This window comes from Nilaparvata lugens, chromosome 3 (assembly GCF_014356525.2).
Source record: "Nilaparvata lugens isolate BPH chromosome 3, ASM1435652v1, whole genome shotgun sequence".
NCBI lineage: Eukaryota > Metazoa > Arthropoda > Insecta > Hemiptera > Delphacidae > Nilaparvata > Nilaparvata lugens.
In genome coordinates this window covers 79,316,856-79,336,038 of record NC_052506.1, presented here as the reverse complement: position 1 = coordinate 79,336,038, position 19,183 = coordinate 79,316,856, and the positions used below count along the sequence as shown (strand labels likewise).

At 32.9% G+C, this 19,183-nt stretch overlaps 1 protein-coding gene across 5 annotated transcripts in view; it reads right to left on the bottom strand.

Annotated features, from left to right (window-relative positions):
* Positions 1 to 19,183, bottom strand: part of LOC111046758 (aromatic-L-amino-acid decarboxylase) — a 166,583-nt gene that overhangs the window by 61,625 nt on the left and 85,775 nt on the right. For 4 of the 5 annotated variants that reach the window (XM_039424736.1, XM_039424735.1, XM_039424737.1 and 1 more), the window contains one exon: positions 14,702 to 14,857. In XM_039424736.1, the coding sequence (XP_039280670.1) occupies positions 14,702 to 14,857 (156 nt within the window). Of the gene's footprint in view, positions 1 to 4,916; positions 5,043 to 14,701; positions 14,858 to 19,183 lie in introns of those variants that run through there. The other variant, XM_039424739.1, reaches the window with a different exon arrangement.

Genomic DNA, 19,183 nt, shown 5'->3' with positions numbered 1-19,183 from the left:
TTTTAATTGCTGGTATAAAATGTATTCTACGGTATCGCTTTGAAAATTAAGTACTTGAAAATATTGATTCATTCAAGCACAAAAAAGACTATATTTCATCTATTAACACTTGGACAGTAATGATTTCAACTTTCAGAAAAAATAAACTTTTGTTCTTCAAATAATTGAAATCACCACTTTTTCGCCATAAAATCAGGCCTGATACAAGGGCAAACTTAGCAAGTGGCCAAAGTTTATGGCTTCAAGTGAAGGTCAGGTACTCAAAATTATTACTTTGGCAATGATTTTGTATCTGAAACTATTAGGTTCCTAGAAATATAGATAGGGGGCTATAGGCGTTCGTTTTCACTACTAAAAAATACTGAGGTTCAAAAGGAAATCTTTCTTTGTTCGTTGTAATAGTTTTTGTTATTAAACATCAAATTTTGATGGAAGATTTTTTGTTTCGTTTGTATTTCTTATTCAGTACATTAAGGTTTTTTTTCATAAATGAATGAGGAAAGATATAAAAAAATTATATCTTTCCTCATTCATTTATGAAAAAACCTCAATATCCTAAAGTGAATAAGAAATACAAACGAAACAAAATCTTCCATCAAAATTTGATGTTTGATAAATGATACCGTACTAAAAAAAATTATAGAAAAGCAATCTGAGAAGAGTGTACTGATTAAAAAATCATTGATCATATTCTTCTACAAAATGATTGGAAGAGAAAAACAGGAAATCCCTTGACTGTTATATTTATTTATTATTCTTTATTGATTCATACAACAAGTACATCATCAAAAATGATAGGGAGAGAAAAAATAAGGTAACTTGTGCTATTCCTCTCCCAAATTTAGATAAGACTCATAGTCCCAAATAGGTTAAGTCTTGTAGTTGTTCACTTCAGAAAATTTTCTGTTCTAGATTATTTTCACAAAGTAGATTTTTAAATTTAGATGCTTCAAAACCAAACATAGAAGAAAAATTTCACTTTATTATCACTAAAATTATAAATATTTACATATTAAAGAAATAATTTTGAATGACCAAAAAACCAAGCTTAATTCATATTGGGGAATTATTTCGTAGACCTAATTATCACTAAAATAAGAAATATTCACAGATTAAAGAAACTAGTAGTTCTGTGAACAGTAGACCTCACGCAGTATTCTCATCCACAAGTACCTGATTGAAACTATAGACCTTATGGAAATACAGCAATAGACTGGCTTCTCCACACATCTGTGTAATCACTTGTCAGCTGATTTATGATGAATAATTCTATAGTCTGATTTTTACTCTAATATTGGCGTATGAAGGAGGCTCCTTTTTCCTTTTAAATTATCCTTGAATTGCAAAATTTCCAAAAACCTTGTATATACGTCGACGCGCAATTAAAAAAGGAACATACCTGTCAAGTTTCATGAAAATCTATTATTGCCGCGTTTCGCCGTAAATGCGCAACATATAAACATTTAAACATTAAGAGAAATGCCAAACCGTAGACTTGAATCTTAGACCTCACTTCGCTCGGTCAATAATTTTGAAGGACCAAAAAACCAAGCTTAATTTAATCATATTGGGGAATTATTTCGTAGACCTATTCTATAGGAACTCTCACTTTACTTTATTACTTCATCACCCTACTTTACTCACTCTTAATTTAGTAAGATAACTTACAAAAGGCTTAGTAGGTAATTAATCTGCTAATAGATATTAGAATTAGTAAACGTTCAAACATAATCAGAATTCGAACCCGGAAATAAGCAGCCGAAAATATGGCTGGGAGCGTCAAATTGAAATAATGATCTCTTGAAAACAACCAATCTATTATTTTGATATAAGAAATCATTGTTGAGGAGAATAGATAATAAGATACCAATGATTCATTATACAAATTGGTAGAAGGTATTTCTGACTAAAACTCTAAATTATACTGAGATTCTCTTCAAACTGACAGAACTGCTTGAATAAGAAGTGTTGATGATATTTATAAGGGTTGATGACAGTTCGAACTGTCAGAATGCACACTATATAAATAAAACTATATCCTGCACCTGAACATAAACGATGATTCAGAATTTGAAATAAAAATTTAAATCTTTAAACTTAAAAATCTACTAATTAAGGACTGAAAGTTTTGTGAAGTGAACAACTACAAGACTCAACCTATTTCGAACTATGTGTAACCTTATCTAAATTTGGGAGAGGAATAGCACAAGGTTACATTATTTTTTTACTGTATTTTTAATGTCTCGTTTGAAATTCCAGTAATATTTTGAGATATTCCACATTGTCTTATCCATAATACATGTTCTTTTCAATATCATGATAGATTTAATACTATTAAATGTTCATCGACTAATACCGCAGCCTCCTATAAAAGAAGGGCAACGTTGTATTTAAACACGACATGCAGTCAATTATTAAGTAAATAATTAAAAACTTTTACAAGCAGTTCGGAATGGTTCAAGAAACCATCACCTTATTTTTTCTATCCCTATCATTTTGATCATGTACTTGAAAAATCAATAAAAGATATCTGGGAAAAAATTGCAAAAAGATGAAATTGAGAATAAATTATTGATAGCGGATTGATTTAAAATGAATATCAATTAACTAGGATACAGAAATAAGGCAATACAAAAAACATAAAAACCACAAGGCCAACTATATAATAAAAATAAAACTGATCAAATAGGATGAAATCTATATAGATCAGGCAAAAAATTATCCATTCATCATAATCAATATAAAAAGTACTGGAAAATGAAAGTTTATGATTTTAATTATCCAGTATTTAATTATCCAGTAATTACAATTGAACAGCTTTCTTTAACCAGCTATTTATTATCATATAAATACATAGAACCTTTGCAAAGAGTTCATAAAAAATTAATTTCTAAATTTATTCAAATCACGCTGTTAAAAACGAGCTTGATCATTAATTAAAAAATAACTATAGGTCTGATATAAACGATTTAGACGCAAATAGAAAGGAGACATTTTTCCATTATTTTGATATGAAATTCTTACTTATCACGACATCCCATAATTCTGAGAGAAGTGACATTCAAAAGAAAAACATATTTCGCAATGTTTTCAATTTCAAAAAAAAAATTCCTTGAATGAAAAAGACTAAGAAATTGTCAAAAAACCACTGATTTATTGATAATTAGAAAGACCGGTTTCGGTTATTACACCATTGTCAATCTCTGATATTTCTTAGTCTTTTTCATTCAATATGAATAATTACCACAATATCAACTTCTCAACTACACAAAAAAAATCCTTCAAATTCTTCAACCCTGAAATGTTTTTAGCACTACTGGGATATCGGGGATGATATTCTACATTCTATGGTTGAATTGGAGACTTCATAAACTTGCAATTTTACAAGAAATCTATTTTCTTGAAATGAATTTTAAACAGTGATTTCTCCGTATGGAGGGTCTCAACTTATCTTATACAAACTATAATAAAAAACCGTTCCTAGCAATACAACATCGAGATATGTGTTATTCAATAATAGATATATGCTCAATAATAACAAATCAGCATAAAAAACCCCAAATGAAATAATAATATCTTATTATCTTGAAAACAGATTGATCGTTCATAAGAACGATTCATACTTCTTGATGACAGGTGAAATTAGTACAAGATTTTATCTAAAGGTGTTGATTCGAAAACAACACTTATAAATACTTCAATAATTTTTCAACTAATATGGTTCAGGTTGGGAAGCCATTTTGATAATTTTATAACATGATTGAATTAATTTCATCTGATGTTCAAATTCAGTTATATGAGCGACACTCAAAAATCAAATATATTTTCCATGAATCTAGACTGACAACTAAAAACAAAAATTGGAGGATTTCAATGGAGTAAGAAGCGATTTTTTTAGAGAAAGTGAAATCTCAATCTCAAGTTTTTCTTGGAAATTTTCATACTTGGTAAATTCTCTTGAACAACTCTCAAAATTGAGATTTCATTGAAATTTCACTTGCAAACAAATCATTGTGAAGAGTTTGTTGATTTCCAAGAAAACCATGAAATAAAGATCTATCACAATCACATCAGCATTTGGATATTTGATAATTCCATGAAGAAGATAAGATTATAATAGACAAATTAACAAAGATATAATATAGTTTTCATTTTTATTTGAAATTGTCTTTGTTCTATGAATCTTATGACAACAAAATGATATTTTATTGGAAGATTTTATTATAAATTTTAGTTTTAACAAACTGCAATATTCTTCAGCTTATATTTGCAGTAGCAGACGTTCTTAGTTCTATTCATATAGCTTTTCAGTGGATATTTGAAATAATTACGTATTATACAGTAGGTAATATATTTAATTATTTAGCTTTTAAAATGTAAGAAATCAGGGCTACTTATTTTCATTTATAAAATAATTATTTAAAAAATAGTATTATTTAAAAAAGGGTACTACAATTCTATTTTATAAATTAATTATTTAGATTCACTGGTACCCATCTATTTTCTTTGATGACAAGACCGTTGACAGTGATTCTTTATAATACAAATAAAATGAATGAATAAATTACCGTATATCTATTTATTTATTCATGAATATAGATACTGTTTTAGTATTCAGACAATTGATAATTGAGATAATTGATAAAGAAAGAATAGTTGCTTACATAATTAAAAGTCTTGAGAAACATTCTCAAGAATGGATTAAAAAAATCCGAATGCGCTCCACATTAAGTACTAATTTTAATAACTAATATTCAAATAAATTAGACTGTAGTGTCATTGAAAATAGTTCAAAACAGAGTCCTTTTAGTGTTCAACCAAAGTCTCCAAAAATAGTGAAATTATTACAAAAATGTTGCTTTAGTATTTGATTATTAATAATTAAAATAATTGCTAAAGAAACAATATTTGCTTACAGAAATAAGAGTCCTATTAGAGTTGAACCAAAGATCGCAGAAGGAGTAAAATAATTGTTATTGTTGTATGACGTAGATGCGTCCACTGTCCTACCACAAGACTCACTGTCCAAACACTGACCAGTCACCTTAGTTTTATCGGCTAACTGTACAATACTATGCGCATGCTCATTACAACATTACCTGTGGAGAGGTTCACTTCAAGGTGTCAGCATTAGCTGAATATGAAGTTTTGACAAAAACATTCATCTAAATAGATTATTCAGACTGAAACGTAGGTACAGATTTTTCTAAATTATTTTCCATCTATTATCTATAAATATCGGGGCACCGAGCTTCGTTCGTTATTTTTATTTATTGATAAACAGAACACAATTCTCTAAAATGATCGTGTTTAATATTTCACAGCTGGCTATACGTCATCTTATGAATTTCGGGGATGCGATATTTTGATTTTTAACATACTCACTTTTTTACTATCCACAGCTGTTTCAACCAAGGATGAATTATCCTTTTAATGTCGTTCAGCGAGTTTTCCCAAGGATGAGACCTAGTGCAATCTAATCTTTATATCATAAACCTACTATGTTCCAAATTTCGTAAAAATCGTTAGAGCCGTTTTCGAGATCCTTCAAACATAAATAACCAGATATAAAAATAGCCAGATATAAAAATAACCAGATATAAGAATAACCAGATATATAAATACAGAAATTGCTCGCTTAATATAATAGAATATAACTAGAGTTGTTCTGTGAACAGTAGACCTCGCGCGGTTATAGACCACAGTCTCCTCTTATACTGTCCATCAGAGTAAATCCTGTCTGTAATGTCGTGTCGGCGAGATATCGGTGTGAAAACGGCTAATGGCTGTTGGGGTTGGGTATCAAAAATCTCCTTCAAGACATATTGGCAACAGTTCAGCCCGAGTTCAAAGCAGAGAAAGGTCGAAAGACAATACTATGTTATTTTAGTTATTAATTGCATGCGTTATTGCATGCAATCAATAGTTCATTTAATAGAGCATAAAATGGCAATCAATGAGGCATGCAATTAATATTCCACACAGCAGCTGATTTTTTACCAGGTTACATTGAGATATTATAATTGCATGCGCTTTTGCATGCAATTAATAATCCACTCGACAGCTGTTCTATGATGAATAATGATAGTCTGATTTTTACTTTAATATTGGCGTATGAAGGAGGCTCCTTTTCCTTTTATATTATCCTTGTAATACAACATTTCCAAAAACATTTTATGTACGTCGACGCGCATTTTAAAAAGGAACATACCTGTCAAAATTCATGAAAATCTATTACAGCGTTTCGCCGTAAATGCGGAACATAAATATAAACATAAAGAGAAATGCAAAACCGTCGACTTGAATCTTAGACCTCACTTCGCTCGGTCATTAAGGTGAAGAAATAGCATCTACTCGTACGGGATAGGAAATTCACGAATACCTAACGCATCATCACGTCTGAACTAGGCTACTTGACTGATTAACTTGAAATTTTATTCTTAATTAACAAGGGATTGTTATTTTCATTACGTCAAGTATCATTTTGTCAAGTTTTACCCGGATCACGGGTTGCCTGCTAGTCTATAATATAATAGGGTAAAGAAATGGCTTATACACATACGGGATAGGGAATTCACGAATAACGCGTCATCACTTCTGAACTTGGACTGATTAACTTGAAATTTTGCATATAGAATCTTGATTTACCGAGGATGGTTGTAGGCCTGTTTTAAAATCTTCAAGATTTCAGTAGGTTAAATTATTAATAAACCCTTGCGGAGCACGGGTTACCTGTTGGTACAATATAAATTAAACCCCCCATAGTGGGACTCGTTCTACAATGTCAGCAATTATAGGTACTTGAGAAAGAAGCGTTGAGTTTATTATTATTATTATTATTATTATCATTATTAGAAGGTTTTGGAGGATTTATATTTCGTCTGGTTTATTATTTTTGAAATTTTCCACTGAAAAGGAATTTTTCTTATATTCTGTCATTCTTCCTTTTTACTTTCCTTGCCCTACTACCATAGGTAAGGAAAGTATTGCTTTCCAAAAAAAATTAAGGTACCCTAATTTCAAGTTTTCTATACGTTTCAAGGTCCCCTGAGTCCAAAACCATGATTTTTGGGTGTTGGTCTCTCTGTGTGTGTGTGTGGTGTGTGTGTTGTGTGTGTGTGTGTGTGTGTGGTGTGTGTGTGGTGTGTGTGTTGTGTGTTGTGTGTGTGTATGTGTGTATGTGTGTATGTCTGTGAACACGATAACTCCATTCCTAATCAACCGATTGACTTGAAATTTTAAACTTAAGGTCCTTATACCATGAGGATCTGACAATAAGAAATTCAATAAAATTGGATTAAAAATGGAGAAAAAAATGGCGGATAATTACTAAAAAACCATGTTTTTCACGGTTTTCTCGAAAACGGCTCTAACGATTTTCTTCAAATTTATACCATGGATAGCTATTTATAAGCCCTATCAACTGACATGAGTCTCATTTCGGGGAAAATTGCAGGAGCTCCGTAATATTCTTTTGAAAAATGGCGGATAATCAATAAAAAACCATGTTATTCACGGTTTTCTCGAAAACGGCTCTAACGATTTTCTTTAAATTCATACAATGGATAGCTATTCATAAGCCCTATCAACTGACATGAGTCCCATTTCTGAGAAAATTGCAGGGGCTCCGTTATATACTTGAGAAAAATGGCGGATAATTACTAAAAAAACCATGTTTTTCACGATTTTCTCAAAATAACTTGACCGATTTTTTTCAAATTCATACTCTGTATAATTATTTATCAGCTCTATTAACTGGCATGAGTCTCCTTTCTGGGAAAGTAATGAGGGGTCCACCCCATCCTGGAGAAATGGACTTTGTAACCTCCTTCTCGTGCATGAGGTAGGTAGGTAGAGCAGTTCATAAAAAGAACACATAGTCGAGATATTTCATCTGTAGAACAGCTGTTTTGACGACTTTGAAAAAATGACGACTAAAAAAATCATCGAATTTCACAATTTACACAAAGGAAAAAGTACTCTGAAAACAATTATATATACACATATACAAAAGTCTGATCGTAGTTTCAAATATGAGCAAGGAAAGTTGTGTGAGTGTACCACACCAGATTTTTTGTATTATTCTTCATTTGTTTTGTTTGTAAAATTTCTTTTTATACGTGTATTTTTCATTTTTGTTTGTTATATTTTCTATAATAAACTCCCTTCTTCTGGGGGTACCAGGACAAAGGAAAAAGGAAAAAAATTGAGATGCTGAAAGGAATAAGAGATGCTGACCATTTGGAGTGCATCTCACTATAGTGAGGTCCACGTTATAATGGCAGTGGAGAAAGATAGGAGAACAACGTTGCCGATCCTCTGTCTTGTCAATGCCTTTTATAGACGGTAGCTGAAACCAGTTTATTGATGTGATATTAACTATTCATTCTCGTTTAAAATAATCAATAATATTTTATTAAGCAAGAAATTATATTTTTCAATAATCTCATAATGAATTTCCATAATCAAGATTAAATATCGTATTTTCATAATTATTAATTCTACATTGTTAAAAGACGATTTGGCTACAGAGCAAAGCGAGAAAGAGATAGCGCTATCCGCTTTGTTGAATGATAGACAAGGATTGCAATACAATTGCCAATCAAACACTGCCATTATAACGAGACCCTCACTATAGGTTCAGTAAATTCAGTAAACTATCAATTCCTCTTTTTTACTTTCCTTGCCCTATAAGTAAGGAAAGTATTGCTTTCCAAAAAAATTTAAGGTACCCTAATTTCATTACGTCAAGTATCATTTTGTCAAGTTTTACCCGGATCACGGGTTGCCTGCTAGTCTATATATATAAAAGCGAAATGGCACTCACTCACTGACTGACTGACTGACTCACTCACTCACTCACTCACTCACTCACTCACTCGCATAACTAAAAATCTACCGGACCAAAAACGTTCAAATTTGGTAGGTATGTTCAGTTGGCCCTTTAGAGGCGCACTAAGAAATCTTTTGGCAATATTTTAACTCTAAGGGTTGTTTTTAAGGGTTTAAAGTTCGTCTTTTAGCATGTATATTCTTCTTCTCCTAATCTCTTAATTATAATTGAAATTTCCATATCATGTGTTACTATAGAACTATAATCTAGATAGAGTACCTCTTCGAAACAGTTGTTAACTGGCAACTAAATTAATAATTTTGTCAGGTTTTGGCATTAAGTTGAGTTGACTTTGTTAGGTTGGCACTAAGTTGAAGATTAAAATGCATTTATCGCGGAAAAATTGATTGGGCAGTTGGGCATTGCTACTTCAATCCTGGGGAATATCATATTACTAGCCGTCAGGCACGCTTCGCTCGCTATATCCGTTTAGCCAGACGTTTAGTCTGGACCCCCGACTGGATTGTCCTAACATGACAAAAATGCAGGCGAGCGAAGCGAGCCTGCTAATCTCATTCTTGGACGATCCAGTCGGGGGTCCAGGGGGCGGAGCCCCCTGGCTAGACGGATATGGCGAGCGAAGCGAGCCTGACGGCTAGTCTATAATATAATAGGGTAAAGAAATGGCTTATACACATACGGGATAGGGAATTCACGAATAACGCGTCATCACTTCTGAACTTGGACTGATTAAATTGAAATTTTGCATATAGAATCTTGATTTACCGAGGATGGTTGTAGGCCTGTTTTAAAATCTTCAAGATTTCAGTAGGTTAAATTATTAATAAACCCTTGCGGAGAACGGGTTACCTGTTGGTACAATATAAATTAAACCCCCCATAGTGGGACTCGTTCTACAATGTCAGCAATTATCGGTACTTGAGAAAGAAGTGTTGAGTTTATTATTATTATTATTATTATCATTATTGGAAGGTTTTGGAGAATTTATATTTCGTCTGGTTTATTATTTTTGAAATTTTCCACTGAAAAGGAATTTTTCTTATATTCTGTCATTCTTCCTTTTTACTTTCCTTGCCCTACTACCATAGGTAAGGAAGGTATTGCTTTCCAAAAAAAATTAAGGTACCCTAATTTCAAGTTTTCTATACGTTTCAAGGTCCCCTGAGTCCAAAAACATGATTTTTGGGTGTTGGTCTGTGTGTGTGTGTGTGTGTGTGTGTGTGTGTGTGTGTGTGGTGTGTGTGTGTGTGTCTGTGAACACGATAACTCCATTCCTAATTAATCGATTGACTTGAAATTTTAAACTTAAGGTCCTTGTACCATGAGGATCTGACAATAAAAAATTCAATTCAAAATGGCGGGTAATGGCTAAAAAAACATATTTTTCACGGTTTTCTCGAAAACGGCTTTAAATATTTTCTTCAAATTTATACCCTAGATATTATAAATTTATAAGCCCTATGACATGAGTCTCATTTCTGGGAAAATTGCAGGAGCTCCGTAATATTCCTGAGAAGAATGAAATTTGTTAAATTTCTATCACGATTTTCTCAAAAATGACTTTACCGATTTTTTTCAAATTCATACCCTATATAGTTATCTATCAGCTCTATAATTAACTGGCATGAATCTCCTCCCTGAGAAATTTACTTTGTAACCTCCTTCTCGTGCGTGAGGTAGGTAGGTAGAGCAGTTTATTCAAAAGAACACATGTCGATATTTCATTTGTAGAACAGCTGTATTGACAACTTTTAAAAAATCCTCCAATTTCATAATTCAAACAAAAGAAAATGTTCTCTGAACACAGTAACAATAGTATAATCGTAGTTTTAATTATTTAGCCACCAATCGGCATAGTGTTATTCCCCGAAATTATCCTCTTTTAAGAATGAGGCTTATAGATCAATGAGCAAGGAAAGTTGTGTGAGTGTACCACACTGGATTATTCTATTTGAAATAGTTTTGCAGAGAAGGTACCTTAGCTGAGACAGTTTAAATAACAAATAATGTTTCCGCTTTCTTTCATGAAGCTGTGTGACGCTTGTAGTCTCTCATATTATGCCGTTCATACACTCTCACCCCAACAAAACAGTGGAAACCTACAATAATCGACAGTAATCGGCTTGAGATAACAGTAAAAGTTGCGACATAAACGCCCTATACCATGGGATATCTACTTATATTATTGTTTCTCTATGGCATTACTTTATTGGCACTACCAGCAAACTTCTCTCACTCCGATACCCCCCTATATACCTTCACCCTTCCACTATAATTTGAACAATAATGATCCATTTAATCATTGATGTTTCTTCATAATAATTCACAGCAATTGAAAAAAAAATGTTTAAAATTTGAAATACGACTGCAAAATCAAAATACTTGAGCCTATGAGAAGATTATACCAGGACTTCCTATATACCAGACCTGCGTCTACAAAAAAAAAATGGCCTTATGTGGTGGCCGGCATTGATATTTCAAACGGGAACTAGACGATCTGAGATTTCGACAAACTGAGACGCTCTACAACAGCTGATTAGTGATTTTTTCTCAGTAGGAATTTCTATAAGACCACCATATACGGCTGCCATTTTTTTCCAGCCTCAGGTCCGGTAGTATATATAGTGAGGTCCACGTTATAATGGCAGTGTGTGATTTGCAATGTTGTTGCTATCCTTGCCTATCGTTCAACAAAGCACATGGTGCTATCTCTTTCACGCATTGCGATGTTGCCACATTTTTTATCAACAATGCAGAAATTCAACTTATTGACAAAATATTTAATCTCATATTATATTTAAAAATTTATTATTACATCTTTAAAAAATATATTTTCTTGATAACTAAAATATGATTAACTATTTTCAACAATAATGAACATTTAAATTGATCAGATATACCAGTATCAGCTGTTTGGGTGGCAAGGCTGAGATCTGGCAATCCTTTTCTCCTATCTTCCTACACTGCCATTATAACGTGCACCTCACTATAGGAAGTCCTGGTTAAACTCTAGATACATTCAGATTTTACTACATCTGAAGACTTCAACGCTGAACACAATAGGGTACTATTAGAAAATAAACTAAACATTTCTACCTTCCAAACCTTTTACTCGTCTATGAGCCGTTTGCTCAGTCAAAGCTTAAACTGAATTTAATCAGCTGTTGGCTAAAGGTGCGTACAGATATACGCGCCTCCCACACGCTCCGCCCTCGTTCCGCAATCGCTCCGCCCTCGTTCCGCAATCGCTCCGCCCTCGCACCGATCATGAACGTTACGGGAGATGTTAGCTCTTCTCTTGCTCCCCGGTCGATCATCAATCGATCTGCTCGAGTGACGTTCGATTGCGGAGCAGAGCGAAAATCTGTACGCACCTTAAGAACGGCACAGTATGAGCCACATTATAACGAACGATACTTGATACGGATTTACGCCCAAATTCATCAAAGTTGAGAACTAGGTTTGAGCGGCACTTGGTTCAGAGTCAGATGATTTTGAATTGGTTTTGTAATATGATGTTTTGTTTATTTAGAATCAACTGGCGCTCAAAACATGTTTTCGTTTAGGTGAATTCGGTCCTCAATCCAGTTTAAAATGATATTTAGTTTAAATTGTCACTGTGCAAACGGCCCTATGAGAACAACCATGAAGATGGCGGATCTCGGTGTCACAGTACCGAATTTGAAAATATCATTTATTGATAAAATTTGACTGCTAGTCGTTCTAACAAAAACTTGATTCGATAGTAAGCAGTTCGTGATGGGAAACAGCATCGAAAAATTAAGGCTCAACTCACACCTACGCGACTCAGGTCGAGAAGAGATTCAGGTCTCGACTCTAGTCGAGAGCATGTGTTTTCAAATGGTGACGTCGCGGAGACTAGAATCGACTGGTCTGAGTGTCACCATTTGGAAACATATGCTATCGACTAGAGTCGAGTCTCTTCTTGACCTGAGTCGCGCAAGTGTGAGTTGAGCCTAATAATTAATAGTTAAGAAAACATAGAATAAGGTAATCATTGAAAGGAAATAAAAAAGGTTTATTGTTCATTTTCAGTTTGGATCAGATTATAAACTCTAATTTCATTGCCATGTTCAGCGATCAACGAAATTCTGATTTTATCCAAAGTATCGACATCTTCCTTGTTCAAATACACGGGAAAATCAATTGTGCCTCTCTTTTTTATATCTGAAATTGGATATAGGTATTTCCTTAGACAAAATTAGAGGTAAATCTTAGGGCCGGCTTCCGAGCTCGGGATTTAGCTAAGTTCTGGACTTAAAACAGCTGTAGTTATAAAATTGGCTTCCCGAAACGGGGCGTAGTCGCAGTTTTCGTGACAATCTTTATTTTCTCATTTCTATAATTGGAAACGTTTTTCCTTGACGAAAAGAAACATTCCTAAATAATTCAAAATAGTTGAAACTTTACACTATTTTCTCTTTATTTTAGTTTGTGTTCAATTTTCTAGTGTTTCGAAATTCAATTTAAACGTTGACTGCGACTGCGCCCCGTTTCGGAAAGCCAATTTTCTGACTCCAGCTGTTCAAAGTCTAGAACCATAGAGAAACAATAGCATAAGTAGATATCCCATGGTATAGGGCGTTTATGTCGCAACTTTTACTGTTATCTCAAGCCTATAGTCCACGTAGTTCTTTCCCGTGAAGCTTTATGACGCTGGTAGTCTCTCATATTGTGCCTTTCATACATTCTTACCCGGTCAAAACAGTAAAAATCGACAACAATCGACAGTAATCGGCTTGAAATAACAGTAAAAGTTGCGACATAAACGCCCTATACCATGTGATATCTACTTACGCTATTGTTTCTCTATGCTAGAACTTAGCTAAATCCCGAGCTCGGGACCCGGCCATTTAGTTGATAGTTTAACTGAAGTGAGATTCAAATTCAAACGGTCACAATTGGTTCAATTAGTGTTATTTAGGAGGTATGCTGGCAGTTTCAAGTGAATCTTCTACCATCGGCCTAATTTATTTATTTATTATTTCATCACATTACATCATGATATTGGGAATACTCCCATTTGATAGGTGATTTGTCAAATAATTGCATCCTTAGAACTAAGTAAGATTTCTAACATGTAGAATAAACAGTAACAGTATATAAAAAATTATATAACAAAGTGTATCCTATATTAGGTCTATCATTATTCTTAGTCCTAAAAATAGAGCAAATGTGAGCATTTTAATTTGTGTCATTGAGTGCAGAGTTTATGGTTAATTGAATTCTGCCACAGAGTAGTACGCTTTATCAACTAAGATTCTTTTTACAGATTTCTTGAAGAGCTTTAGAGATTCGATTTTTCGAATGGTCTCAGGTAATTTATTATATAATCTTAATCCTGAATAAGAGAGATTCTTCTCATATGTCGCATGTCTATGGACTGGATACAACAGCAAATGCTGATTGCGTGTGGAGTAATTTTGTCTCTCTGTGCAAAATTGAAAATTATTCATATTACTTTTGATGAAAATTAATAACTGATAAATGTAGATTGCAGGCAAGGTGAGAATCTGAGAATTTTAAAAACAGACTTGCATGAGTCTCTTTGTCTCAACCCGAAAATCACTCTAATAATATTTTTTTGCATTAAAAATACCTTAGAACTGTCTGTTGAATTACCCCAGAAGATATTTCCATAGCATAGATGGGAAAAGACATTGTCATAATATACTGTGATGATAATATAATTGAAAATTCTGAGTATAGATTTATTCAATAGATTCAAGCCATAATTTGCATATTTTCTTTCTTTTGAAGACAATGAATGGAGACAAAAAACAGGGGTTCGCGCAACAAATTGAGAGAAAAATTGATTGGACTCACCAGGTAGATAGAGAGCGTTGGGTACAATGAGTGACTGAGATGAGCTTGTCACCTTATAGCTGACGCCATAGTGGAAAATGTGACGAATGTCGTCAGTCATAGAATCTGACTCGTTGCCCATCATCCACTGGATCAGTTTCAATCCGATATTTGTCTCTGGAAGTAAACAAAATTAATTGAAAAAAAAAACATTAAATATGAAACTATAGTGAGATTTACATTGTAAAGCATTGCTTGAATGGGGTTGCATTGATGTACTTTAAAAATAGCATCAATAACCTAATCTTCAACATACTTTGAATATACTAGTAGTTCTGTGAACAGTAGACCTCGCGCAATTATAAACCAAGCCTCCTCTTATAGTGTCCATCAGAGAAATCCTGTCTGTATGTCGTGTCGGCGAGATATCGGCGGTGTGAAAACGGCTAATGGCTGTTGGGGTTGGTGTATCAAAAATGCTAACATCAAAAGCTAATCTCCTTCAAGACATATTGGCAGCAGGTCAGCCCGAGTTCAAAGCAGAGAAAGGTCGAGAGACAATACTATGTTATTTCAGTTATTAATTGCATGCGTTATTGCTTGCAATCAATACCGTAGTTCATTTAATAGTGCATAAAAATAGCATTAAAAGAGGCATGCAATTAATTGACCAAGCGAAGTGAGGTCTAAGATTCAAGTCGACGGTTTGGCATTTCTATTAATGTTTAAATGTTTAAATGCTTAAATGTTTAAATGTTTAAATGTTTAAATGTTTAAATGTTTAAATGTTTAAATGTTTAAATGTTTAAATGTTTAAATGTTTAAATGTTTAAATGTTTAAATGTTTAAATGTTTAAATTTTAAATGTTTAAATGTTTAAATGTTTAAATGTTTAAATGTTTAAATGTTTAAATGTTTAAATGTTAAATGTTTAAATGTTTAAATGTTTAAATGTTTAAATGTTTAAATGTTTAAATGTTTAAATGTTTAAATGTTTAAATGTTTAAATGTTTAAATGTTTAAATGTTTAAATGTTTAAATGTTTAAATGTTTAAATGTTTAAATGTTTAAATGTTTAAATGTTTAATTGTTTAAATGTTTAAATGTTTAAATGTTTAAATGTTTAAATGTTTAATGTTTAAATGTTTAAATGTTTAAATGTTTAATGTTTAAATGTTTAAATGTTTAAATGTTTAAATGTTTAAATGTTTAAATGTTTAAATGTTTAAACACGTCGACGTATATACAAGGTTTTTGGAAATTTTGCATTTCAAGGATAATATAAAAGGAAAAAGGAGCCTCCTTCATACGCCAATATTAGAGTAAAAATCAGACTATAGAATTATTCATCATAAATCAGCTGACAAGTGATTACACAGATGTGTGGAGAAGCCAGTCTATTACTGTATTTGTATAAGGTCTATAGTTTCAATCAAAGTCCTTGAGGAGGTATGCATCTTTAAGCTGGGTTTACACCAACGTTAATAACTTAATCCTTATAGATTCTATCAGATTGAACGCAAGTTGACAAACACACATGTTCATCATGTGTATGATAAGTTATGTTCAATCTAATATAATCTATAAGGATTGAGTTATTAACATTTTGTCAATAAATTTGGTCTAATCGCAGCTTTAAGGTCTTTGGTTTCAATATTTTGTTTTACAGTCATGGTATTATTATGCGTGTCCATCAGTATCAATATTCTCACATTCGAAAAAACTAATTTAATAGGTGATTGAAAATAATCAAATGAACTAAATAATGCTGAAGAAATTATAATATTTTTGATTGAAAAAAATTAATATCCATTAGATGGAAGGATTATCACGGAACTGGATGAATATAATATCATATGGAATACAAATTCAAACGTGAACTGAGTTTGTTAACATTTAAAACAGTTGACATCAGGTATTTGTGGATGAGAATACTGCGAGAGGTCTACTGTTCACAGAACTACTAGTATAAAAAGAAAAAGGAGCCTCCTTCATACGCCAATATTAGAGTAAAAAATCTGGTGTGGCGCACTCACACAACTTTCCTTGCCGTTATGATAAAAGATCACCTGACGCTAGTGTTCCCGCACATCTTAAGTCTACTATTCAAAGATCTGAACCAGCTGTTGACAGGACAATAACGCTGGAGACACACGAAGTATGCTATCTCTTCATAGTGAATGATTTAATAGAATCAACAGTTGCCAACAGTTTGCAATTGAATAATTACATTTTCTCAAATTTCAAGCTTATTTTCAATTTTAGGTGAAAATGATAATGGACATTAATTGAAGAGATGTCCATGCTCAATCGTTTCCACTAGAAATTTTTTGTTTAAATTGTATCTGAGATCTGATAATTGGAAATCTAAAATCAAACTTAGAAATTTGGTTACCTTAATTTTTTTTTTGGAAAGCAATACTTTCCTTACCTATGGTAATAGGGCAAGGAAAGTAAAAATCAGACTATAGAATTATTATTCATCATAAATCAGCTGACAAGTGATTATACAGATGTGTGGAGAAGCCAGTCTATTGCTGTATTTCCATATTAAGGTCTATAGTTTCAATCAGGTACTTGTGGATGAGAATACTGCGTGAGGTCTACTCTTCACAAAACTACTAGTAGTCCACACAGAAGCTTATTTTTTACCAAGTTACATTGAGATATTTATGATCCACTCGACATCTTATTTATGATGAATAGTTCTATAGTCTGATTTTTACTCTAAAAATGGCGTATGAAGGAGGCTCCTTTTCCTCTTATATTATCCTTGAAATGCAAAATTTCCAAAAACCTTGTATATACGTCGACGCGCAATTTAAAAAGGAACATACCTGTCAAATTTCATGCAAATCTATTGCTGCGTTTCACCGTAAATGCGCAACATATAAACATTGAAACTTTAAGAGAAATGTCAAATAGTCGACTTGAATCTTAGACCTCACTTCGCTCGGTCAATTATTCTAATAACTGAAACTAGTTTAACGTTCAATAAAATAGTTGAATAGTATGTCGTTGAATAAAATAGTTGAATCGTTGAATAGTTCTTCAATATAATGTGTAGAACCTGTATTATGTTAACTAATAACAGAAACTAGTTTATCGTTATAAAAATAGTTTCGTTGTTACAATGACGAATCTTCTAATTTAATAAATCTTAGAATTTATTGTGGGAGTTTACTTTCCCATCAGCGAACAAGGATTATTTCTTCTGCTCGTCTGGTTTCATTTTTATGCTTTCCTCTCAACTCAAATAATATAAACTGACTTTATAATATTTGTTTGTTTAAGAACAGTCATACAAACAAACAAATATATATATAAAGTCAAATAATATATTATGAAGTATCAATTCTTGAACATAAATATAAATATAAAAACACATAAACATAAAGAGAAATGCAAAACCGTCAAATTGAATCTTATACCTCACTTCGCTCGGTCAATAAATGTGGAAGAGAAACAGTAGGAGGAGTAACCTTAGTTTTTCCCTCCCGATCAGTGCTTTTTTGTTAAAATAATAAATAAACTTGAACCTTTGGATCTTTGACTAATCTCGGAGCTCAGCATCCTCAGCATCAGACAGATTTACATTCACAGACTTCTAACATCCACCAAAAAGAACCCACAATTCTTCATCAATTTGAATCACCCGCAAGGAACACGCAGAAGGAACATGGACTTGGCGATTCCCAGGATGACAATAACATCAGCTGCTCAGAGGTCAGCCGCATATTTAGGACCAAAAATTGTCAATAAACTGCCAATAGCCCTTGAAGAAACAGTTCCAATCAATTCATTCAAATCGAAAAAAATGACTCCTGAATACTACAATCAATCATGGAGAACAATATTAGTTCTATGAAAATTCCCCTCTGTTAATCCTGTGATATCTCCAAATACCTTAGCCTGTTGCTTCTAAAATATAGATACGCAATCTCAAAGCGTTCACCATGAATTAATTTAAGCCGTCGGTCCCGGCTGCCTAAAAAGCAGTCGTTAGGTCATGTCAGAGGCCCTGAAATTGATCAGTTGCGACCTGAAAACTCTGACACCAGACCTGAGCCAGCCAGGTCACACGATATTATTATTATTATTACCATGAATTTGTAAATGTCTCTAATTTTATTCAAGGAAACATTTGAAAGGAGAACCATTACTTTACCGTCGTGTTCAACAATATTATTCGTATACTATGACAAGAACTGTTGCCTCAAATCAGAATACATAGGGCACCTGACTAGAAAATGAGCTGGTGTTTCCTCCTCGCGCATATTGCAGATTGGACAGTGCCTGTCACAAGCTATGTAAACTCACTTTTCCTTAAAATACAAACTAGTAGTTCTGTGAACAGTAGACCTCACAAAATAGCAAATCTAGCAAAAGCGTTTGATAGCGTCCCTCATAGCATTTTATTGAAGAAATTAAATAATTGTGGGATAAGAGGCTTATGTAATGAACTTCTGAAAAGCTACCTTCAGGACAGAAAACAAACATTAA